Source organism: Bombina bombina, chromosome 2 (assembly GCF_027579735.1).
Source record: "Bombina bombina isolate aBomBom1 chromosome 2, aBomBom1.pri, whole genome shotgun sequence".
Classification (NCBI taxonomy): Eukaryota; Metazoa; Chordata; class Amphibia; order Anura; family Bombinatoridae; genus Bombina; species Bombina bombina.
The window spans coordinates 667,515,692-667,542,586 of NC_069500.1; the positions used below are offsets into that span (position 1 = coordinate 667,515,692).

A 26,895-nucleotide genomic window follows, 5' to 3' on the forward strand; every position below is an offset into this window, starting at 1 on the left:
AGGAAGTTTTGTTACCGTTACAAAAATCCTACACTTATATAAGGACTCTGAAAAACCACAAAGATTATAATTTTATCTTTACATGAACATTCCACTAATAATGTGTAATGGAAATGTTCGTTAAGTAGCAACAGTTAAACTGCAATGCATGCTGAAGAAAAACAGACAGATGCATTCTGGGATCACATTACATGGCTGTTAGGTTACTTTGCATTTAGTCTTAACAGAGATTTTTTTCTAGTGTTAAAATAGAGATTTATTCAGTAGTTCAAGTCAAGCCAGACCAAAGGTTCTAGTTCTACCTATATCTATGTTATCTTCACCTTTTATTGTTCTTCAGTAAGGTAACATGGCCACTGTCAGACAACAGAAACAAGCAAAATAGTAAGTACACAAAATAATACAAAAGATTGGGCTGAGCTTTTCACACTAAGTGGTACCCAAAATGATTTCTGGACAACTGTAGCTGGCTGTGGCTTAGCAATGTTTAAAATGACTGTTGAAAACTCAAAGCTTATAAGTAGTTATACCAAATGAATGGTTAATGGCAACCTCACATAAAATTATACTGGGTGAACATAGAACAGTCTTAGCAGCTTTACAAATCACTGAATTATCTTACTTAAAATCACACATAAATCAGTATTCACTTATTCATTCATGTAAAATGGTGCACTTAGAAACAGTTCAGTGACTATAAACCGTGAGTATCCCTTTATTATTTATTGAGGGAATTATGAATGCCAACATGCACTGTGACATACTGAAGCAGAGCATGATCCCCTCCCTTCGGAGACTGGGCCGCAGGGCAGTATTCCAAAATGATAACGACCCCAAACACACCTCCAAGACGACCACTGCCTTGCTAAAGAAGCTGAGGGTAAAGGTGATGGACTGGACAAGCATGTCTCCAGACCTAAACCCTATTAAGCATCTGTGGGGCAACCTTAAAACGGAAGGTGGGGGAGCGCAATGTGTCTAACATCCACCAGCAATGTGATAGAGGAGTGGAAGAGAACTCCAGTAGCAACCTGTGAAGCTCTAGTGAACTTCATGCCCAAGAGGGTTAGGGCAGTGCTGGAAAATAATAGTGGCCACACAAAAACATAAATTATGTATACCTGATCATTTAATTTCCTTCTGTATGAGGAGAGTCCACAGCATCATTCCTTACTGTTGGGAAAACTATACCGAAGCTCTAGAGGACACTGAATTATAACAGGAGGGGATAAAAGAAAAGCAGACCCTAATCTTAGGGCACCACAGCCTGGAAAACCTTTCACCCAAGAGGAAGCCACCACTCTATTGGAATAAGCCGTAATCCTCTGAGGAGGTCTAAGTCCCGCTGATTTCGTAAGCTAAGCGTATAACACTCCTCAAAAAGATAAGGAAGTTGAAGAGGCCTTCAGACCCTTACGCTTCCCAGAGTAGATAAAAAACAAGGAAGAAGTTTGTCTAAAATCCTTAGTAGCTTGAAGATAAAACTTCAAAGCTCGGACATCAAAATTATGAAGTAAAAGTTCCTTCGAGGAAGAAAGATTAGGACACGAAGAAGAAACCACAATCTGCTGATTGATGTTACGATCAGACACCACCTTAGGAAGAAAACCTAAGCGGGTACGTAGGACAGCCTTATCAGTGTAGAACACCAGATAAGGAGGCTCACATTTCAAGGCAGCCATTTCAGAAACTCTGCGTGCTGACGCAATAGCCAATAGAAAAAGAACCTTCCAGGACAACAATTTAATGTCAACCGAATGCATAGGCTCACACGGAGTCCGTTGCAAAAACAAGATTCAAACTCCAAGGTGGAGCGTTAGATCTAAAAACAGGTCTGATCCTGATCACAGCCTTAATGAAGGATTGCACGTCAGGGAGCTCTGCGAGCCTCTTGTGCAGCATAACAGAAAGGACTGAAATCTGTCCCCTCAGGAAACTGGCAGAAAGGCCCTTCTCCAGACCCTCCTGGAGAAAGGAAAGAATCCTGGAAGCCTTGACTTTATGCCAGGCGAAACCACGCTCTTCACACCAGTAAGTAAGTTCTCCACACCTTATGATAGATGCGACGAGTAACAGGCTTACGAGCATTAATGAGAGTGTCAATAACCTTCTCAGAGAAACCTCTCTTGGCTAAGACTAAGCGTTCAATCTCCACGTAGTCAGCCTCAGAGAAACTAGATTTTGATTAACAAAAGGACCCTGTTCTAGCAGATCCCTGCAACAAATTAACTTCCACGGAGGAGATGAGGACATCCCCACCAGGTCCGCGAACCACATCCTTCGCGGCCACGATGGAGCAATCAGTATCACTGATGCTTGCTCCTGCTTGATGCGGGCCACTACACAAGGGAGAAGTGGTAACAGCGGGAAAATGTAAATTAGATTGAACCTCCAAGGCACTGCTAATGCATCTATTAGCTCCGCATGAGGATCCCTGGGCCGGGACCAATATCTGGGTAGCTTGGAATTGAGCTGGGACGCCATGGCCCCATCTGTTGCAAATCTTCACAAACACCTCAGATGGAAAGACCATTCCCCCGGATGAAAGGATTGTCTGCTGAGGAAATCCGCTTCCCAGTTGTCCACACCCGAAATGTGGATAGCTGACTGCGAACAGTTGTGGGCCTCCACCCATTCCAGAATCCGAGATACTTCCCTCAGATAATTTCTAGGGAGCTCCTCGTTCCTCCCTGATGGTTGATGTAAGCCACCGAGGTTATGTTGCCTGATTGGAAACTAATAAACTGGGACGAACCTAGAAGAGGCCAAGCCTTCCAGTCAGCCAATAGAATGCAAGCTCAATAAGTCTTCGTCCAAGCAGCAAAATGTCCTCAAGGAAGCCGGCAGAAGTGATCCTCCAGAAGGGCAGAAGTCTATCTTCATCCTTCCGACGCGGAGAGGCTCCATCTTTAAGACATCCGGCGAATAGAATGCGAGCTCAATCCTATTGGCTGATTGGATCAACCAATAGGATTGAAGTTCAATCCTATTGGCTGATTACATCAGCCAATAGGATTTTTTCAACCTTAATTCAGATTGGCTGATAGAATTCTATCAGCCAATCGGAATCTAAGGGACGCCATCTTGGATGACGTCACTTAAAGGAACATTCATTCAGCAAGAAGACGTTGATTGAAGAGGATGCTCTGCGCCGGATGTCTTGAAGATGGAGCCGCTCCGCGTCGGAAGGATGAAGACAGAAGATGCCATCTGGGTGAAGACTTCTGCCCATCTGGAGGACTACTTCTGCCCGTCTGGAGGACCACTTCTGCCGGCTTCGTTGAGGACATCTTGCCGCTTGGATGAAGACTTCTCCCGGTAAGTGGATCTTCGGGGGTTAGTGTTAGGATTTTTTAAGGGTGTATTGGGTGGGTTTTAGGTTAGGGCTTTGGGCCGCAATAGAGCTAAATGCCCTTTAAAGGGCAATGGGGAGCTTAGGTTTTTTTCAGTTAGGGTTTTATTTGGGGGGGTTGGTTGTGTGGGTGGTGGGTTTTACTGTTGGGGGGTTGTTTGTAATTTTTATTCAGGTAAAAGAGCCGATTTCTTTGGGGCAATGCCCCGCAAAAGGCCCTTTTAAGGGCTATTGGTAGTTTAGGCTAGGGTTTTTTTTTATTTTGGGGGGGCTTTTTTATTTTGATAGGGCTATTAGATTAGGTGTAATTAGTTTAAAGATCTTGTAATTTGTTTTTTATTTTCTGTAATTTAGTGTTTTTTTTGTAATTTAGCTAATTGTTTTGAATTTAGTTCATTGTATTTAATTTAGGGAATTTATTTAATTGAAGTGTAGTGTTAGGTGTTAGTGTAAGACAGGTTAGGTTTTATTTTACAGGTCAATTTGCATTTATTTTAGCTAGGTAGTTAGTAAATAGTTAAGAACTATTTAGTAACTATTCTACTTAGTTAAAATAAATACAAACTTGCCTGTAAAATAAAAATAAACCCTAAGCTAGCTACAATGTAACTATTAGTTATATTGTAGCTAGCTTAGGGTTTATTTTACAGGTAAGCATTTAGTTTTAAATAGAAATTATTTAGTTATTAATAGTAAGTTTTATTTAGATTTATTTTAATTAATTTAAGTTAGGGGGTGTTAGGGTTAGACTTAGATTTAGGGGTTAACAAATGTAGGTAGGTGGTGGCGATGTTAGGGACAGCAGATTAGGGGTTAATAATATTTAACTAATGTTTGCGAGGCGGGAGTGCGGCGGTTTAGGGGTTAATATGTTTATTATAGTGGCGGCGATGTCCGGAGCGGCAGATTATGGGTTAATAATTTCATTTTAGTGTTTGCGATGCAGAAGGGCCTCGGTTTAGGGGTTAATAGGTAGCTTATAGTGTTTAGTGTACTACAGCGTTGTAGTGTAAAACTCATAACTACTGGCTTTAAAATGTGGTACAAATCTTGCGGAATAGGCTGTACTGCTCACTTTTTGGCCTCCCAGGACAAGCTCGTAATACCGGCGCTATGGAAGTCCCATAGAAAAAAAAGACTATACGCAATTTGTGTAAGTTGATTCGCGGTAAGGCCAAAAAAGTGTGCAGTGCCCCTAAATCTGCAAGACTAGTAATACCAGCGGTAGTAAGAAAGCAGCGTTATAAGGCTTAACGCTGCTTTTTTAGTCATAACGCAAGACTCTTAATCTAGCCGAAAGTTTTTATTAAATGTAATTTTATTATGCTGCCACTAGATGGAACAAGTGTTTCACTCTAGGCACATTGGCGCCAAAGCTAAGGTCTTCTTGCGTTATCATATGTGTATAAAAAAATCTTACCAGAATCAATACCGTGGAACAGAAACACAGCCTCTCAAGTTTGACAGTCTTGTAGCATCGCTCCTGACATGGACTTGAGTGATGGAAGCAGGCAGTGAAACTCTGATTGCTTAGGAGCTGTTAATATGAGTCTGGATGGGTTCGCAGAAAGACTCTCCCTGCATCTCCAGACTCTAACATTCGTCAATGCTCTCACTGAGAGTCTGACAAGACAACTTAAAACTCCAGTCCCATTTCGAAGGGTAGATACCCTTCTCTGCCAACCTCCTGTGACAAAAGGCAAAGAATGACGGGATATGAGAGAAGTAGGGGGAGTATTTAAGCCATTGGCCAGGGTGTCTTTGCCTCCTCCTGGTGGCCAGGTTTAGTATTTCCCAACAGTAAGGAATGATGCTGTGGACTCTCCTCATATTAAGAAAGAAAACATATTTTATGCTTACCTGATAAATTTATTTCTCTTGTGATGTATCGAGTCCACGGATTCATCCATACTTGTGGGATATTCTCCTTCCCTACAGGAAGTGGCAAAGAGAGCACCCACAGCAGAGCTGTCTATATAGCTCCTCCCTTAGCTCCACCCCCCAGTCATTCGACCGAAGGCTAGGAAGAAAAAGGAGAAACTATAGGGTGCAGTGGTGACTGAAGTTTTTTAAATAAAAATATATTGCCTGTCTTAATAAACAGGGCGGGCCGTGGACTCGATACATCACAAGAGAAATAAATTTATTAGGTAAGCATAAATTATGTTTTCTCTTGTAAGATGTATCGAGTCCACGGATTTATCCATACTTGTGGGATACCAATACCAAAGCTTTAGGACACGGATGAAGGGAGGGACAAGACAGGGACCTTAAACGGAAGGCACCACTGCTTGTAGAACCTTTCTCCCAAAAATAGCCTCAGAAGAAGCAAAAGTATCGAATTTGTAAAATTTGGAAAAAGTATGAAGCGAAGACCAAGTCGCCGCCTTACAAATCTGTTCAACAGAAGCCTCATTTTTAAAAGCCCATGTGGAAGCCACTGCTCTAGTAGAATGAGCAATAATTCTTTCAGGAGGCTGCTGGCCAGCAATCTCATAAGCCAAACGGATGATGCTTTTCAGCCAAAAGGAAAGAGGTAGCCGTAGCCTTTTGACCTCTCCGTTTACCAGAATAAACAACAAACAATGAAGATGTTTGACGGAAATCTTTAGGTGCTTGTAAGAAGAACTTTAAAGCACGAACCACATCAAGATTGTGCAACAGACGTTCCTTCTTTGATGAAGGATTAGGACACAGTGAAGGAACAACAATCTCCTGATTGATATTCCTATTAGAAACAACCTTAGGAAGAAACCCAGGTTTGGTACGCAAAACCACCTTATCTGCATGGAAAACAAGGTAAGGTAAGTCGCACTGTAAAGCAGATAACTCAGAAACTCTTTGAGCCGAAGAGATAGCTACTAAAAACAAAACTTTCCAAGATAGAAGCTTAATATCTATGGAATGCATAGGTTCAAACAGAACCCCTTGAAGAACTTTAAGAACTAAGTTTAGGCTCCATGGTGGAGCAACAGGTTTAAATACAGGCTTGATCCTGACCAAGGCCCGACTAAATGCTTGAACGCCTGGGACATCTGCCAGACGTTTGTGTAAAAGAATAGACAAAGCAGATATTTGTCCTTTTAACGAACTAGCTGATAATCCTTTCTCCAATCCTTCTTGGAGAAAAGACAATATTCTAGGAATCCTAATCTTACTCCATGAGTAACCCTTGGATTCACACCAATAAAAATATTTGCACCAAATCTTATGATAAATCTTCCTGGTGACAGGCTTTCTAGCTTGAATCAGGGTATCAATGACCGACTCAGAGAAACCACGCTTTGATAGAATCAGGCGTTCAATCTCCAAGCAGTCAGACGCAGAAAAATTAGATTTGGATGTGTGAATGGACCCTGGATTAGAAGGTCCTGCCTCATTGGCAGAGACCACGGTGGAACCGATGACAGGTCCACTAGGTCTGCATACCAAGTCCTGCGTGGCCACGCAGGTGCTATCAGAATCACCAAAGCCCTCTCCTGCTTGATTCTGGCAACCAGACGTGGGAGGAGAGGAAACGGTGGAAATACATAGACCAGATTGAAGGACCAGGGCACTGCTAGAGCATCTATCAGTACCGCCTGGGGATCCCGGGACCTGGACCCCTAATAAGGAAGATTGGCATTATGTCGGGACGCCATCAGATCCAATTCTGGTGTGCCCCATGGAGCTCCCACTCACCCGGATGAAAAGTCTGACGACTTAGGAAATCCGCCTCCCAGTTCTCTACTCCTGGGATATGGATTGCTGAGAGATGGCAAGAGTGATCCTCTGCCCATCGGATTATTTTCGTTAACTCCATCATCGCTAGAGAACTTTGTGTTCCTCCTTGATGATTGATATAAGCTACAGTCGTGATGTTGTCCGACTGAAATCTGATGAATTTGGCCGCAGCAAGCTGAGGCCACACCTGAAGCGCACTGAATATCGCTCTCAGTTCTAGAATGTTTATCGGGAGGAGAGTTTCCTCCTGAGACCATAAGCCCTGTGCTTTCAGGGAGTTCCAGACTGCACCCCAGCCTAGCATCTGTCGTTACTATGAGCAACTCTGGCCTGCGGAAACACATTCCCTGAGACAGGTGGTCCTGAGACAACTACCAGAGAAGAGAATCTCTGGTCTCCTGGTCCAGATTTATTTGAGGAGATAAATCTGCATAATCCCCATTCCACTGTTTGAGCATGCATAGTTGCAGTGGTCTGAGGTGTAGGCGGGCAAAAGGAACTATGTCCATTGCCGCTACCATGAGTCCGATTACCTCCATGCACTGAGCCGCTGATGGCCGAAGAATGGAATGAAGACCTCGGCAAGTGGCTAAGAGTTTTGATTTTCTGACCTCCGTCAGAAATATTTTCATTTCTATCGAGTCTATCAGAGTCCCTAGGAAGGAAACTCTTGTGAGAGGGAAGAGAGAACTCTTTTTTATGTTCACCTTCCACCCGTGAGATCTCAGAAAAGCCAACATGATGTCCGTGTTAGACTTGGCTAGTTGGAAAGTCGACGCCTGAATTAAGATGTCGTCTAGATAAGGCGCCACTGCTATGCCCCGCGACCTTAGCACCGCCAAAAGGGACCCTAGCACTTTTGTGAAAATTCTGGGAGCCGTGGCCAACCCGAAGGGAAGGGCCACGAACTGGAAATGCCTGTCCAGAAAGGCAAATCTGAGGAATGGATTATGATCTCTGTGAATAGGGATGTGTAGATACGCACCCTGTAAGTCCACGGTAGTCATATATTGACCCTCCTGGATCATTGGTAGTATGGTCCGAATAGTCTCCATCTTGAATGATGGTACTCTGAGGAATTTGTTTAGAATTTTGAGATCCAGGATTGGTCTGAAAGTTCCCTCTTTTTTGGGAACCACAAAACAGGTTTGAGTAAAACCCTAGCCCTTGTTCCTCTTTTGGAACTGGGCGGATCACTCCCATGGTATGTAGGTCTTCTACACAGCATAAGAACGCCTCTCTCTTTGTCTGGTTTGCAGACAATTGAGAAATGTGAAATCTCCCCCTTGGGGGGAGTCTTTGAAGTCCAGAAGATATCCCTGGGACACAATTTCTAAAGCCCAGGAATCGTGAACATCTCTTGCCCAAGCCTGAGCGAAGAGAGAGAGTCTGCCCCCTACTAGATCCGGTCCCGGATTGGGGGCTACCCCTTCATGCTGTCTTAGAGGCAGCTGCAGGCTTCTTGGCCTGTTTACCCTTGTTCCAAGCCTGGTTAGGTCTCCAGACTGACTTGGATTGGGCAAAATTCCCCTCTTGTTTTGCAGCAGAGGAAGCTGAAGCGGGACCACCCTTGAAGTTCCGAAAGGAACGAAAATTATTAGATTTGTCACCACACTCACTTTACCCTTCCTAGTACTTTAGAGTAGGCAAAGAGAATGACTGGGGGGTGGAGCTAAGGGAGGAGCTATATAGACAGCTCTGCTTTGGGTGCTCTCTTTGCCACTTCCTGTAGGGAAGGAGAATATCCCACAAGTATGGATGAATCCGTGGACTCGATACATCTTACAAGAGAAATATTGATACTTTGGGTCCAATTTGGACATTTACACTTAGGGGTGTACTTACTTTTGTTGCCAACGGTTTAGATATTAATGGCTGTGTGTTCAGTTATTTTGAGGGGACAGCAAATTTACACTGTTATACAGGCTGTACACTCACTACTTTACATTGTAGCAAAGTGTCATTTCTTCAGTGTTGTCACATGAAAAGATATAATAAAATATTTACAAAAATGTGAGGGGTGTACTCACTTTTGTGGGATACTGTATATATTAATTGTATGTGTTAATAATTGGTATTAAGTAGAACAAAAACTGTCTATTTCTTATAGTTTTTTTGTGTTTAAAAATGTTGCTATTCTATTGGTTTTAATTCAAACGTGTCATTCTGATATTAATTCTAATTTAAAATCAATCAAATAAAAGGCCTGAGCAGCTATACAATATTGTCAGCGTACAAATGCAAACAAATTGGAATGGAGCCCATCATTTGTGAGGGACAAGTGCTGAAATAAAATGCTCTAACTAATTAGAGCATATTATTATGATTGCATTAGAGTGTACTTTTATAAAAATGTACTAACCGGCACACACAATTGCTTGCTTAATCCACATCAACAAGCACTTGCTGAATTTCAAAATTGCTGGTGACACTGTCAGCTATGTTTTAACTGATGTATAGGACTCAGAGTGGCACATGCTGCGCAGAACAATTTATCTTGTCTTACTAAAATGGGTCACCGGCTTTCATTCTCAGTGCAGCCTGAACCTCAGCAAGGGGAGACCACAGTATTTTAATCCAGACACACTATTCAGTACTTTACACAAGATAAAAAAAGCCATAGAAAGAGGTGGAACACAACATGTTTCACATACATTTGTACCAAGAAAATGCTTTTGCGTTTTAAGGAAAAACTGTGTTTTTAGACTCCCTTACCTGCCTTTGTTCTCTTTCCCTTTCACCTTGTTTTCTTGACTTTTACCTCCAGTAGGGTCCCACTCAACATAGGAGTCTTCCACCTTAAGGTTTAGATGTGACGACGTGTTGTCAAGTGTAAAAGTGAGGGCTGGATCAGAAGTTCAGATGCAATTATGAAAAATAATTTATTTTCTTTTTTAAAATTAAATTTATACACATCCTCCTCTCTAGTTTTATATAAATTTAGCTTACAACTTGGATCAATTAAATATTAAATCTAGGGGGGAAAAAACAATTAAAAATAATAGTAAAAAAATAAAAACTGCAAATTGAGAAGTATTCTAGTTAAAAAATCCTTCCATGTAACTAGTTAAAAAAATCCTCCCATGTAGATAATTACTTGCTTTAAAACATTTACTACTTTTTCAGCATTTTTTTTTAAATATACATGAATCAATTTCAGAGTTAACTTGAGGTAAAGATAGACATTTATTTAGATTGGAACCCTACAATACCTTTGTGTCATAAGTCTATAAAAGCTGCAAAGGTGCTTCAATATTATCGTGATAAGAGTTTACATGACTTGATCATGACAGTTGTTCGACTTAAAGGGCGATAAAAGAGCAAAAATAAAATGTTCTAATATGCTAGAGAAGTGGTGGCCAACTGGCTGCATATGGGTCACATGCAGCCCTCTGCACTAGAGTTTGTGGTCCCTGAAAGAAAGCAGAACTAAAAATCTAAGGGCTTTGGGTGGATGGAAAAAAAGTGTTCTACAAGGCAGAAAAGAAAAAACTGGTGCTGTACCACTGGACATATCTAGGGAACATATTACTTGTGTGTTTAATAACCATAAATGTATATGCTGCTCTTAAGTCTTCTGAAGTAATGATCTGTGGCTCTCACTGTGTTAGAGTAGTTTAGTATTGCTTGCACAAAACTATATGTATTAAAAACAAAGTTAAAGTCAGTTCCAGAGCAGCAATGCACTACTGATGAGTCAATGACAAGAGACAAATGTGTGGTCACCAATCGCCAGCTAGCTCCCAGTAATGCAGTATTGCTGCTGAGGATATGCACATATGTTTTTCAACAATGGATACTAAGAGTACAAAGTAAATTTGATAACAGAAAGTAACTTACATGCTCTATCTCAATCATGAAAGTTTGTATTTAACTGTCATGTCCCTTTAAGGTTATATTTTACTGAAGCCTTAATTAACTGCAATAAATTAATATTTTACACGAATATTCTGCAATGAGATAAGGACCCTGATTAAAGACTGTTGGACAGAAATATGGTTACAATCCATAAAACACAAATCAACATTACTGAGGAGGGTCTTGCTGAAAGTTTGAACTGATAGAATGTAAGAAATTCATGTTTTCTCAAATAACAAACAAACAAACAAGACATACCAGAACAATATTAGATGTAGAGAACACAAATAAAAGAGAGACACTACAGATAAAGCGCAGGTTCATGTTCTTATTTACTACAACTTTAATTAGTGTATACAATGTGCACCCTTAGCTTGTGTTAGACAATGCACAAATATCCAGTCTGTAAAGTATTTTTAGGTCATACAATGTTTCCACACTGCTGTCTTACAGAGCTGTGAATTTGAGGCTTTGGCCCATATTTATCAAGCTCCGTACAGAGCTTGAAGGGCCGTGTTTCTGGCGAGTCTTCAGACTCGCCAGAAACACAAGTTATGAAGCAGCGGTCTAAAGACCGCTGCTCCATAACCCTGTCCGTCTGCTCTGAGCAGGCGGACAGGAATCGCCGGATATCAACCCGATCGAGTACGATCGGGTTGATTGACACCTCCCTGCTGGCGGCCAACCCCTGGTACTCAAGGATAGGGAGAATTAACTTAGAAATAGCTAAATCTGAAACATCTTTGCTTATAATTCTAATTTTGTATTAGACTAAGGGCAGAAAATCCGTTTTTTCCTGTCTAACATAGTAACTTCTAATAAATCTTTGTTCATTTAAACTTCATTCTCATTTAATGTTGGTCTTTTCAGCGTTTTTGTTTTAGTAAAATCATTACTGTAAGGCCTTGACAATAACACATTTCTGTCACTGCCTTCACATTTCTGTACTTTAGATTTTGCTAGAACCTCTGGAATCTCTTTCAAAATAGTTTCATTTGTGCCATCAAACTCTTTATATGGGACCTCAAATTTTCTGATATTGTAAACAATCAACCACCAATTGAATCAGAGCTTCAGGAAATCGGAAACAAGAATATTAAGGCTTATACTGTTTATTTGCTATTCTAAAGACAAAGCAGGAACTGAGATATTTAAAATCTGTCACCCCGAAAAAATGAACTGACTTAATGGCTTTCTCCATTCTTAAAGCCTGAATGCCCCAGAAACAACATCATGCTTTTAAAGGACCATTAAATACAGTAAAACTGCATAATAAACAAGTGCCTAGTAAAGAGACAATGTAATAGCACTTACTCTTAATGTTAAATAAGAAGTATATTTTTTTTCTTCAATTTGCTGCCTCCGTATCACGTGGCAGTCATCAGCCAATTACAGACTCGCATACATATACACTGTGAACTCTTGCACATGCTCAGTAGGAGCTGGTGCCTCAGAAAGTGTGCATATAAAAATACATCCCCTGAATTCAGATATAAGGGTGTCAATTGAATAAAAAAATTAATTCACAAAGCTTAAAAAAACAAAAAACGAATGAAATGTTAATGTAAATCTCAGGTACACAGATTGTGTTTATGTCACCTAAAACTAAATTTATATCCTTTAGGCTCCTAGAAATAATTTTTTATATTTTAAAACCTGCAAGAATTATCAACAAAGTTTCCTCATTGAGTGTTCTGACTTTTGCCACAATGCCCCTGAGATCTAGAATTGGACAGTATGCCCCAAAAACCTTTGGAAACAAAGCATAGTCAAGAGCAGATACTAGATGTATTCGCTTCCTCATGTGCTATACTTGACTTTATGCTTCAGCAACTGTATAACAAGAGAGTAGGGACATAGTATTCAAGTACTAGTGAGGTATACGGACTCATTTACCTCTCAGATGTTTCCAGGGTACCTTCTCCCCTACAAATACTTCTCCTACAAACTTCTCCACCTGGCAACATCTATTAGATAGACCCTTATCTAACGGGTGAATTGGATTCTACCATGAGTGAAAATAGGGGGAAACACTTATTCTGCAGTAAACTGGTATTGCAGTGAAAATGTTGTGCACACTATAGAATTGTAGATTAAAACTAAATATTGCTGTATTGGTAACTAAATATTTCTGTATTAGTTATAGGAGATGAAAACAAAGGCTTTTACCTCTTACAGAACCATGACACACTTTAATGAGGAAAAATTCCACTGCACAATCATTTTTCAGTTTAACAGACAACCTATACATATTACTTGACCGACAAGCTCATTTAGCAAATACAATTTAGCAAATAGCTGTAGATGTGTTTCTTCATGACACACTTGGACAGTTTTGAAGACAAATCCACTATTAACCTCATCATACTAGTTGAAAGCCTAGTTTCACATTTCCCAGCTATTCCCTTGTTTAATGATACGCCATAATTCGGGACATACCCACAGTACATTGCTTTATTTAATACAAAAAAAAGAGAGAGCGTTACCTTTGGTTTCCAGTGTGATAGGATCTGAATATTCACCAGCCACTGCTTTGTTGCATGCTCTCACTCTAAAGTTCATATACTTTGCGTCAAATTTTAAACCTAAATGTAAATAAAAAGTAAAAAACAAAAATGTAGCTAAGTTAGGTTATTTGTCTTAGTTTACAATCTTTTATAGATGTGCATATAATGTAAACAAGTTCCAGTGTGAATGTGGTTTACATGATTTAAATTTGTTTTACATTTTATTTAAAAATACCTGTCATAAAGGACATTTTGCACTTTATATTTATGAGAGGCCATCAAAATTTTAAGTCCATTAACGGCCATATGAACAAGCCAAACGTTCATGGACATCCTTGCTGTCATATTAAGGTATCCACAAAAAAAAAAAAAAAAAAAAAAAAGATTTGTAAATTGATGAATGGCGTTTTGTTTTTATCATCAGCCATGTTAATGCCTAATGGCTATCTGACCAAGATTAAACCCATCCATGTAAACTCAGCATATGTCGGAAAGGCTTTTTGTTTGATGTAATCTTTTAACTGTTTGAGAGCCTGTAACACTGCAGTTTTATTATATCATAGTATATTTGAAGTTTTCTATCACATCAGCCCCCTCTTCTCCAATGTGAGCTATATTTATACAAGCTGTACACATACATGTTAAGATAATAAAGAATTACCTGAGAGTGTATATTCTGTACCCTTTATATGATCAATCACTTCCCAACATCTCTCATCTTTGACTCTTGGAAGACCATCATAATTTGTTTTTCTATATTCCAGCACATAGTGATCAATTTTATTATCTTCTTCAGGCATTCGCCATGATACACATACACAATTGTCAGCCACAATACAGTCTGCTGGGTCAATCTCAGGAGCTTTGGGAACTGAAAAAACAAAGTTGGAACCGTTCCAATGCATCCGAAAAAAAACCATTTAGAAACTTGTGTTTAAATGTCCACACACAGTATCACAATTATAATTAGGAATGGAATTGAAAGCATAACTTTTTTTTTATGACACTATTTAGGATATATAGGCACGCACTATGGAACATATCTAGTTACATATACACAATAGTAAAAGGAACAGCAAGACAAAGACCAACGTGAACACAATGTTTAGTTTTGCTGACATATATGGAAAAAAACTAGCCACTGATAGGACAGTGTTTCAGTAAGCAGTATTACATTTTAGGTGCAGAAAAATAATTTCCTCTCTGTGGGTCTTAATTGAGAAAAATATTTAAAGCTTATCTTTTAAAATGAACTGTTAGTCCAATAAAAAGCTAATACTGTTAACTGCAATACTCATAACATTATGGGATCAGAATCATGTGAAAAAGGAAAAAAAAAATATTTTTGAGGAAGTAGCAGAGAGCAAGACATACCTGGGAATAAACATTTCACACAATCCTGATAGAATATATGGTCTTAATTTTCCACCGATAATTAAAAATATAATTCAAGATCTTAAAACATGGCAGAATTTAAATTTAAACTTGATGGGCACAGTTCATGTAATTAAAATGTCTATTCTACCCAGACTATTATACCCTATCCATATGCTACCATTAAGAATACCTAGTAAAGATCTTAAATGATTAAATACAGCAATAAGGAACTTTACGTGGAAAGGAAAATTTGGGATTTCCTGTAATTGGGATATATCTTGAATATTTATAATTTATCCCTAAACATCTATTAATAAGCTTCCATGTTGATAGACAATTGCGATAAACAATGTGAGTTTTAATGTTTTGGGGATTTCAATAGTCTCTGCATGTGATAAGTAGGATATTGACATAGGCATAATCAATTTTCTTTCATGTAATTAGCAAGAGTCCATGAGCTAGTGACGTATGGGATATACATTCCTACCAGGAGGGGCAAAGTTTCCCAAACCTCAAAATGCCTATAAATACACCCCTCACCACACCCACAATTCAGTTTAACGAATAGCCAAGAAGTGGGGTGATAAAAAAGGAGCGAAAGCATCAAAATAAGGAATTGGAATAATTGTGCTTTATACAAAAAAATCATAACCACCACAAAAAAGGGTGGGCCTCATGGACTCTTGCTAATATGAAAGAAATTAATTTATCAGGTAAGTTCTTACATAAATTATGTTTTCTTTCATGTAATTAGCAAGAGTCCATGAGCTAGTGACGTATGGGATAATAAATACCCAAGATGTGGAACTTCCACGCAAGAGTCACTAGAGAGGGAGGGATAAAATAAAGACAGCCAATTCCGCTGAAAAATAATAATCCACAACCCAAAACAAAAGTTTTAATAAAAACTGAAATTATAAGCAGAAGAATCAAACTGAAACAGCTGCCTGAAGTACTTTTCTACCAAAAACTGCTTCAGAAGAAGAAAACACATCAAAATGGTAGAATTTAGTAAAAGTATGCAAAGAAGACCAAGTTGCTGCTTTGCAAATCTGATCAACAGAAGCTTCATTCCTAAACGCCCAGGAAGTAGAAACTGACCTAGTAGAATGAGCCGTAATTCTTTGAGGCGGGGATTTACCCGACTCCACATAAGCATGATGAATCAAAGACTTTAACCAAGACGCCAAAGAAATGGCGGAGGCCTTCTGACCTTTTCTGGACCCAGAAAAGATAACAAATAGACTAGAAGTCTTTCTAAAATATTTAGTAGCTTCAACATAATATTTCAAAGCTCTTACTACATCCAAAGAATGTAAAGATCTCTCCTTAGAATTCGTAGGATTAGAACACAAAGAAGGAACAACAATTTCTCTACTAATGTTGTTAGAATTCACAACCTTAGGTAAAAATTTAAATGAAGTCCGCAACACTGCCTTATCCTGATGAAAAATCAGAAAAGGAGATTCACAAGAAAGAGCAGATAACTCAGAAACTCTTCTAGCAGAAGAGATGGCCAAAAGGAACCGAACTTTCCAAGAAAGTAATTTAATGTCCAGAGAATGCATAGGTTCAAACGGAGGGGCTTGTAAAGCCCTCAGAACCAAATTAAGACTCCAAGAAGGAGAGATTGATTTAATGACAGGTTTGATACAAACCAAAGCCTGTACAAAACAATGAATATCAGGAAGATTAGCAATCTTTCTATGAAAAAGAACAGATAGAGCAGAAATTTGTCCTTTCAAGGAATTTGCAGACAAACCTTTATCCAAACCATCCTGAAGAAACTGTAAAATTCTAGGAATTCTAAAAGAATGCCAGGAGAATTTATGAGAAGAACACCAAGAAATGTAAGTCTTCCAGACTCGATAATAAATCCTCCTAGACACAGATTTACGAGCCTGTAACATAGTATTAATTACTGAGTCAGAGAAACCTCTATGACTAAGAATCAAGCGTTCAATTTCCATACCTTCAAATTTAATGATTTGAGATCCTGATGGAAAAAAGGGCCTTGAGATAGAAGGTCTGGTTTTAACGGAAGAGTCCAAGGTTGGCAACTGGCCATCCGAATGAGATCCGCATACCAAAACCTGTGAGGCCATGCTGGAGCCACCAGCAGTACAAACCAACGTTCCATTAGAATTTTGGAAATCACTTTTGGAAGAAGAACTAGAGGCGGAAAGATATAGGCAGGATGATAATTCCAAGGAAGCGACAACGCGTCCACTGCCTCCGCCTGAGGATCCCTGGATCTTCAGAGAACTGAAGAGCTCTGAAAATCGCACGGAGTTCCAAAATGTTGATTGGTAATCTCGCCTCCTGAGATTCCCAAACCCCCTGCGCTGTCAGAGATCCCCATACAGCTCCCCAACCTGACAGACTCGCATCTGTTGAGATCACAGTCCAGGTTGGACAAACAAAAGAAGCCCCTTGGACTAAACGATGGTGATCTATCCACCACGTCAGAGAGTGTCGTACATTGGGATTTAAGGATATTAATTGTGATATCTTTGTATAATCCCTGCACCATTGGTTCAGCATACAAAGCTGAAGAGGTCGCATGTGAAAACGAGCAAAGGGGATCGCGTCCGATGCAGCAGTCATGAGACCTAGAATTTCCATGCATAAAGCTACCGAAGGGAATGATTGAGACTGAAGGTTTCGACAGGCTGAAACCAATTTCAGACGTCTCTTTTCTGTTAGAGACAAGGTCATGGAAACTGAATCTATTTGAAAACCCAAAAAGGTTACCTTTGTCTGAGGAATCAACAAACTCTTTGGTAAATTTATCCTCCAACCATGTCTTTGAAGAAACGACACAAGTTGATTCGTATGAGATTCTGCAGAATGTGAAGACTAAGCAAGTACCAAGATATCGTCCAAATAAGGAAATACCGCAATACCCTGTTCTCTGATTACAGAGAGAAGGGCACCGAGAACCTTTGAAAAGATCCTTGGAGCTGTTGCTAGGCCAAACGGAAGGGCCACAAACTGGTAATGCTTGTCTAGAAAAGAGAATCTCAGAAACTGAAAGTGATCTGGATGAATCGGAATATGAAGATATGCATCCTGTAAATCTATTGTGGACATATAATGCCCTTGCTGAACAAAAGACAGAATAGTCCTTATAGTTACCATTTTGAATGTTGGTATCCTTACATAACGATTCAATATCTTTAAATCCAGAACTGGTCTGAAGGAATTCTCCTTCTTTGGTACAATGAATAGATTTGAGTAAAACCCCAGACCCTGCTCCAGAACTGGAACCACAATTACTTCAGCCAACTCGAGATCTGAAACACATTTCAGAAATGCCTGAGCCTTCACTGGATTTATTGGAATGCGAGAGAGAAAAAATCTCTTCGCAGGCGGCCTTACCTTGAAACCTATTCTGTACCCTTGTGAAACAATGCTCTGAATCCAAAGACTGTGAATCGAATTGATCCAAATGTCTTTGAAAAAACGTAACCTGCCCCCTACCAGCTGTGCTGGAATGAGGGCCGCACCTTCATGTGGACTTGGGAGCTGGTTTTGACTTTCTAAAAGGCTTGGATTTATTCCAGATTGGAGAAGGTTTCCAAACAGAAACCGTTCCTTTAGGGGAAGGGTCAGGCTTCTGTTCCTTATTCTGACGAAAGGAACGAAAACGATTAGCAGCCCTATATTTACCTTTAGATTTTTTGCCCTGAGGCAAAAAAGTTCCTTTCCCCCCCGGTAACAGTTGAAATAATAGAATCCAACTGGGAACCAAATAACTTATTACCTTGGAAAGAAAGAGAAAGCAAAGTTGACTTAGAAGACATATCTGCATTCCAAGTTTTAAGCCATAAAGCTCTTCTAGCTAAAATAGCTAAAGACATATACCTGACATCAACTCTAATGATATCAAAGATGGCATCACAAATAAAGTTATTAGTATGTTGAAGAAGTTTAACAATGCTATGAGCATTATGGTCTGATACTTGTTGTGCTAAAGCCTCCAACCAAAAAGTGGAAGCGGCAGCAACATCAGCCAAAGAAATAGCAGGCCTAAGAAGATTACCTGAACATAAATAAGCTTTCCTTAGAAAGGATTCAATCTTCCTATGTAAAGGATCCTTAAAGGAAGTACTATCCGCTGTAGGAATAGTAGTACGTTTAGCAAGAGTAGAGATAGCCCCATCAACTTTAGGGATTTTGTCCCAAAACTCTAACCTTTGAGAAGGAGTAAAAGAAGTACCCAGATTATTCCATTCCCTAGAAATTACTTCAGAAATAGCATCAGGAACAGGAAAAACTTCTGGAATAACTATAGGAGGTTTAAAAACCGAATTTAAACGCTTAGTAGATTTAGTATCAAGAGGACTAGAATCCTCCATCTCTAATGCGATTAAAACTTCTTTAAGTAAAGAGCGAATAAATTCCATTTTAAATAAATATGAAGATTTAGCAGTGTCAATATCTGAGACAGAATCCTCTGAACCAGAAATATCCTCATCAGAAACAGACAAATCAGAATGATGACGGTCATTTAAAAATTCATCTGAAAAATGAGAAGTTTTAAAAGACCTTTTACGTTTACTGGAAGGAGGAATAACAGACATAGCCTTCCTAATAGATTTGGAAACAAATTCTTTTATATTAACAGGAACATCCTGAGTATTAGATGTTGAAGGAACAGCAACAGGTAATGGTATATTACTAATGGAAATACTATCTGCATTAGCAAGCTTATCATGACATTCATCACAAACTACAGCCGGAGGAACAGTTACCACAAGTTTACAACAAATGCACTTAACTTTGGTAGAACCAGCATCAGGCAGCGTCTTTCCAGAAGTAGATTCTGATCCAGGGTCAATGTGAAACATCTTGCAATATGTAAAAAGAAAAAACAACATATAAAGCAAAATGTATCAAATTCCTTAAATGACAGTTTCAGGAATGGGAAAAAAAATGCCAATGAACAAGCCTCTAGCAACCAGAAGCAATGAAGAATGAGACTGAAATAATGTGAAAAAAAGGTGGAGACAAGAATGATGCCACATCCGGTGATGCCGACATTTTTGGCGCAAAACGTCAAAGTCAAGTTTGACGCCGGAAATGACAAACAGAATTTTTTGCGCCAAAAAAGTCTACGCCAAGAATGACGCAATAAATTGAAGCATTTTCAGCCCCCGCGAGCCTAACAGCCCACAGGGAAAAAAGTCAATTGAAACAATTTTTAAGGTAAGAAAAAAAAAAAAATGAATATTCATATGCATTATCCCAAATAATGAAACTGACTGTCTGAAATAAGGAATATTGATCATCCTGAATCATGGCAAATATAAGTTTAAAGACATATATTTAGAACTTTATAAATAAAGTGCCCAACCATAGCTTAGAGTGTCACAAAAAATAAGACTTACTTACCCCAGGACACTCATCTACATATAGTAGATAGCCAAACCAGTACTGAAACGAGAATCAGTAGAGGTAATGGTACATAAGAGTATATCGTCGATCTGAAAAGGGAGGTAAGAGATGAATCTCTACGACCGATAACAGAGAACCTATGAAATAGATCCCGTAGAAGGAGACCATTGAATTCAAATAGGCAATACTCTCTTCACATCCCTCTGACATTCACTGCACACAGAGGAAAACCGGGCTCCAGCCTGCTGCGAAGCGCATATCAACGTAGAATCTAGCACAAAGTTACTTCACCACCTCCACGGGAGGCAAAGTTTGTAAAACTGAATTGTGGGTGTGGTGAGGGGTGTATTTATAGGCATTTTGAGGTTTGGGAAACTTTGCCCCTCCTGGTAGGAATGTATATCCCATACGTCACTAGCTCATGGACTCTTGCTAATTACATGAAAGAAAATTGATTATGCCTTTGTCAATATCCTACTTATCACATGCAGAGACTATTGAAATCCCCAAAACATTAAAACTCACATTGTTTATCGCAATTGTCTATCAACATGGAAGCTTATTAATAGATGTTTAGGGATAAATTATAAATATTCAAGATATATCCCAATTACAGGAAATCCCAAATTTCCAATGGGCAATTACTATCCTTTTCGGAATTGGAATTTACAAAATAGGTGATTTATATCAAGAAAATAATAAAGCTATATACTCTATTCAAGAGATTTCTGGAAAAAAAAAAAGTTAAAATTAAAAATTACTTTTACTATTTTCAGATTGAATCATATATAAAAAGATCATGAGAGATTCATTAAATGATTACACAAGAAATACAATAATAGAACTGTGTGAAAGCTATGAAAAAGGGAATTATAAGATAACTAATATATATAATAAACTAATTGCTAGGGTAACTGAGGAAAATATCCCAAAGATAATTAAAAAATGCCATCAGTTAATGGTCGTAGAAACTACTAAGGAACAATTATACCATAGTGTAATAATTGTAAAACAAGTTCAATTGGCAAGCGATATGAGGGAATCGCAGTATAGAATCTTACATAATGATTATATTACAATAACTAAAAGGAGTAAATGGACAAAGGAAGCTAGTCCAACCTGCCCAAAATGCTTTTATCTGCTCCCTAATATATCTCATTATCTCTGGGACTGCCCAAAAATTTACCAATACTGGGCCCAGGTATCATTTTGGATATCCAAGATACTTATATTGAAGTGTAAAATAGATAAACAAGTATTTTCTCTATTACAAATATCAAATATGAAGAAACTTCAAAATAAACTATTTATTGCAATGGTTATATTATTAGCAAGAAAGACAATTACAAAATTATGGGTTGAAAAAAATCCCCATCTATTACTGTACTTAAGAGAGCAATATGGCAACAGTTAATAATAGAGAAATATGACACATTAGGAGATACCATAAGGAGAAAGCAGCAATTTATGAATAAATGGGAACAGTATATTAAAACAATGAATGAGGAAACCCAAAACATTATATATAAAAGTTTAAAATAAGGAATGTATTATTGTTGTTTAAATTAATATGATCAATAATAACAAATTGTTGTAATATTCTTTTTTAAATTGAAACTATGTGGTCATGTTGTCTTTATTCTGTTTATCCGAATATGTATAATACAGACAATGGGAAGTATCCTCTGATATTAAGAGGTATAAATGCCTGAAGATGTTTGAATGATGCTATATATAGAACGTCATATAAACATTAAAAATACAGATATATATATATCTATCTATCTAAATAATATAAATTGGAAATTAAAAAAAAAAATGTCCACAAAAAGCAGGGAAAGAAAAAGATGTCACTTTGTCATATTCTGCACTGCAGAGTTTAAACGCTCAAGAAACATCTAATTTTCATATGTATGTAAAATGATTGTATTTTATAAACTACAAACATTATTGTACATCAAAGATAGGTGATCTAAAGTTTAGAAATATTTTACTTGTTCTTCACAGGTCACAGAGCCAACTGTGCCAGATTGATAAAAGGTTTTTACTTTGCTCAGTGTATAAGGAAGTGGGGCAGTCAAACAATATATCTCTTCTACGCCCCCCCCTCTCTTTCTTTACAAAGCTTGTCCTCTCCTATTCTCTAATCATCTGCTCTTTTGTTTCACTTTACTTCTTCACTCCTCTCTGACTTCCCTCTGTAACTTTAACATGTTTCTTTAATTACATTTTGTATCTTTTCCCCCGTCTCTCTTTTACATTTATCCTCTCTCTTTTCATTTGCTATCTATGGTAATGTAACCTGCCTCTTTTTCACTCAGTCTCTTTTTTCACACACTACCTTCTCTTGCATCACACACTATCTCATTTCAAACAACACTGTATGTTTTGGATACTCTCACTGTTTGTTTTCTCCTTTTCACTGAAGCCTTTTCTCATATTCCACATAAGGTTACCACTGTCTGTCTCTCCGAGTCTGTTCCTTATAATTAAAGCCTTTGTTCTTGATGTTAATCTAAATATGTCATTGATGAATTGTCTGTGGTTATACTATGAAAATGTGATACCACATGAGACTCAATGAATAGAATTTTATGAAGTCCCTCAAAGTGACAGAGGCTCTGCAGTTTATTTTACACATACACAACAATTCCTAATACAATTACACTTTAAACTTACTTCAGTCATCTTTGTTAACTTAAGATACCTAAAAACAAAGTATTAAGCAAACATGAAACATACACTAAGCAACTGGAATATATCCTCTTTCTTATCCTGGAAAGAAACTCCTTTGAATACAATTTTAAATTTAGTAAAAGGAACAGCAAGACAAAGACCAACGTGAACACAATGTTAAGTTTTGCTCTGACATATATGGAAAAAAACTAGCCACTGATAGGTTTCAGTAAGCAGTATTACATTTTAGATGCATTAAAATAATTTCCTCTCTGTGGGTCTGAATTGAGAAAACTATTTAAAGCTTATCTTTTAAAATGAACTGTTAGTCCAATAAAAAGCTAATACTATTAACTGCAATACTCATAACATTATGGGATCAGAATCATGTGACTTACACAGCTACACAAAATAATGGTGCAGAAATAATTTATGCAAAGAAGAATTACACACACATTTATATATATATATATAAATAAAACCATAAATATTTGTATGACATGTCCTATATAAAGATTCAAAACATCATTTTATCAATGGCTTGTAATTATTTTTTATTACATTGTATTATATAATTTAGATAATTAATAATGTACTGTATATGTGTATAGATATATAGCTAGAAAGATTGATAGTAGATCAATAGAGAAACAGACCGATATAATTAAAATTGTGTGTAGCTGATAAGCAAGTGGTAAAATGAAATGATAAAAATACTAGACCTAAGAACATTTTGTTTCTTTCTAATGACACGGTGAGTCCACGGATCATCTCTAATTACTATTTGTAATATCACTCCTGGCCAGCAGGAGGAGGCAAAGAGCACCACAGCTAAGCTGTTAAAGGGACACTGAACCCAATTTGTTTCTTTCATGATTCAGATAGAGCATGCAATTTTCAGCAACTTTCTAATTTACTCCTATTACCACTTTTTCTTTGTTCTCTTGCTTTCTTTATTTGAAAAAGAAGGCATCTAACCTTTTTTTTTTGGTTCAGACCTCTGGACAGCAGTTTTTTTATTGGTGGATCAATTTATCCGCCAATCAGCAAGAACAACCCAGGGTGTTCACCAAAAATGGGCCGGCATCTAAACTGACATTCTTGCATTTCAAATAAAGATACCAAGAGAATTTAATTTAAGAAAATTTAATAGGAGTAAATTAGAAAGTTGCTTAAAATTTCATGCTTTATCTGAATCACAAAATAAAAAATTTGGGTTCAGTGTCCCTTTAAGTATCACCTCCCTTCCCTCCAACCCCAGTCATTCTCTTTGCCTAAGTTAAAAGCAAGGAGGTGGTAAAGTTTAGGTGTCTGAAAGAAGATTCTTCAATCAAGATTTTATTATTTTGAAGCAGAGCAAGATTGTCCTGCTTCCTCCTGGGGTTTAGCCATAGTCCATGTCAGTCTCTTCAGTAGAGCAGTGGTGGCTTTTAAGCAATTGAGAACTTGTGGGGTATAATCCTCACTGCGCCTCCCAAACAGTTGTTGCTGCCCTCTTGAAAGCCTGAGTAGGATTATTCAATCTTTCTTTGTTTTTCATAGGTCCATGTGAGGATATGCCTCTCAAACCAAGTGAGCTGCCCTGCTGCCGGGCAGTGTTGTAGTCAGGTAAGTGCCTCATTTTATTTTCTTGGGTCAGGAGAATATGGCACTTTTACAGTTAAATCTGTATGGGACTTTTTATTCTTTTATAACCCTATTTAGATTTAATGGGATTCATATGGGCAGTTATGCAGGCACTGGGGGCTTGAGGAGCAGTAGCATATTTTTGGGAGAAAGGTTCACTGATATGCTGCTGTTATGTGAAAGACAGTAATGATTTTTTTTTGAGTGACTCGTTTAAAAGGCTCAGCTCCGGGTTTAATTCCGGACTTGGTGGTATGTGTTTTTTGTATGCCGTTTTATGTGTAGGCTACATGGAGGATAATGGCGACCGGGAGTTCAGTTTAGCCACGCCCACGATTAGGAGGGCGGGCTTTTCTGAGGCAGCAAGATAGTGTTGCGCACATCCGGTTTCTCCTTCTGTGCGATCCGATAGAGGGGTTCGTTGCGGCTCTGCTAGCAAGGATCTTGTTGGCTCGTAGCCTGTTTGAACAGCTCTGGGTCCAGATCGTTAAAAAATCTCCTTTTTTTCCTTGTTTCAGCAGGACAGGTAGACACCTCAGCAAAAGTGCTGAGATGGAGAGGCTGTCTGAGTTTGTAAGGGAGCGTTGCGTTTTTGAATATAAACGTTCTTTTTAAAATTTAAAGTGACAGTAACTAATTTTTTGATAATTCTTTAAAATGAAATAAAGACATTTTTATTTAATTTGGGGGTAAAGATGGACCAAGAGGCTCTTCAAAATGTGACATGTACCTTGTTTTTTGATTCTAATGTTGAGAGAACATTACAGTACAGTGCCTTGAGACCCTCACAGTGATTAGTTTGCGCTCTATAAGTACCCAATAGATAGATAGATAGGGATAGACTTTTTTGATTCTGAGCCATCATTGTCTAAGGAAGATGCGGTTCAGGGGTCTTCTCCTCAAGTGTCCCAAACATTATTGTCCCCACATGCAGTGCCCTGCGCTTCCTCTCACACTCCAGTTGGAGTTACTTTGCAAGACATTGCTACTCACATATCCTCTGCGGTAACTGATGCGCTGTCTGCTTTTCCCATGCTGCAGGGAAAGCGCAAGAGGAAATATAAAGAATCACTGAGTAAGGTTTCTGACACAGTCATGGCTATTCCAAATGTTCCCTCCCAGAAGTCTGAGGAGGAATATACTTTGGTGGCATCTGAGGGTGAAATCTCAGACTCAGACAGTGTAATTCCTTCTTCTGATGCTGAAGTTGTATCTTTCAGGTTTAAGCTAGAACACCTCCGTTTGTTACTTAAGGAGGTTTTAGCCACCCTGGACGACTCCGACATGACGGTCGTCGTCAATCCTAAGAAGTCTAGTAAGCTAAACAAAAACTTTGATGTACCTTCCACGGTTTTCCTGTACCAGACCGGGCTACAGAGATTATTGCTCAGGAATGGGAGAGACCTGGTATTTCCTTTTCTCCATCCCCAATTTTTAAAAAGATATTTCCAATAGCTGACTCTATCAAGGAGTCTTGGCAGACGGCCCCTAAGGTGGAGGGAGCAATTTCCACTTTTGCTAAGAGAACCACTATTCCCATAGAGGATAGCTGTTCTTTTAAGGATCCTATGGATAAGAAGTTGGAGGGTTACTTAAAAAGATGTATGTACACCAGGGTTTACAATGGCAACCTGCAGTATGTATTGCTACTGTCAACATTGCGGCAGCATACTGGTTTGATGCATTGTCTGAATCTATTCAGATAGATACTCCCCTTGAAGAGATCCAGGATAGGATCAAGGCCTTAAAGTTGGCCAATTCCTTTATTACGGATGCTTCCCTTCAAGTTACTAAGTTGGGAGCAAAGATTTCTGGGTTTGCAGTACTGGTTCGCAGAGCCTTATGGTTAAAATCCTGGTCTGCGGATGTGTCATCTATGTCTAAGCTTTTGGCGATTCCCTACAAGGGCTTGTTTGAGCTGGGCTTGGCTGAAATTATTTCAGACATTACAGGAGGAAAGGGTCATTTCCTCCCTCAGGATTAGAGGAGTAAGCAGAAGGGACGTCAGAGTAATTTTCGTTCCTTTCGAGCTCAAGGGTAAAAATTCCTCTCCTTCTGCCAAGCAGGAACAGTGCAAGCCTTCCTGGAGGTCCAACCAGTCTTGGAACAAGGGGAAGCAATCTAAGAAGCCCATTAGTGACTCAAAGTCAGCATGAAGGGTCTGCCCCCAATCCGGGACGGGATCTGGTGGGGGGCAGACATTCTTTCTTCGCTCAGGCCTGGGTTCGGGATGTGCCAGATCCCTGGGTGGTGGACATCATGTCCCAGGGATACAAACTAGAGTTCAAAGCCTTTCCTCCCAGGGTCAGGTTTCTGCTTTCAAGGTCATCTGTAGACCAGATAAAAAGAGAGGCGTTCTTACAATGTGTCCGGGAC

The 26,895-nt window shown here is 38.7% G+C and overlaps 1 protein-coding gene across 2 annotated transcripts in view; it reads right to left on the minus strand.

The window, feature by feature from the left end:
• Positions 1 to 26,895, minus strand: part of FSD1L (fibronectin type III and SPRY domain containing 1 like) — a 194,469-nt gene that overhangs the window by 21,990 nt on the left and 145,584 nt on the right. Inside the window, exons 7-10 of one of the 2 annotated variants that reach the window (XM_053702616.1) lie at positions 14,102 to 14,311; positions 13,420 to 13,518; positions 9,791 to 9,920; positions 324 to 356 (exon numbers count right to left, since the gene is read on the minus strand). In XM_053702616.1, coding sequence (XP_053558591.1) covers positions 324 to 356; positions 9,791 to 9,920; positions 13,420 to 13,518; positions 14,102 to 14,311 — 472 coding nt within the window. The remainder of the gene's footprint in view (positions 1 to 323; positions 357 to 9,790; positions 9,921 to 13,419; positions 13,519 to 14,101; positions 14,312 to 26,895) is intronic. The other variant, XM_053702617.1, reaches the window with a different exon arrangement.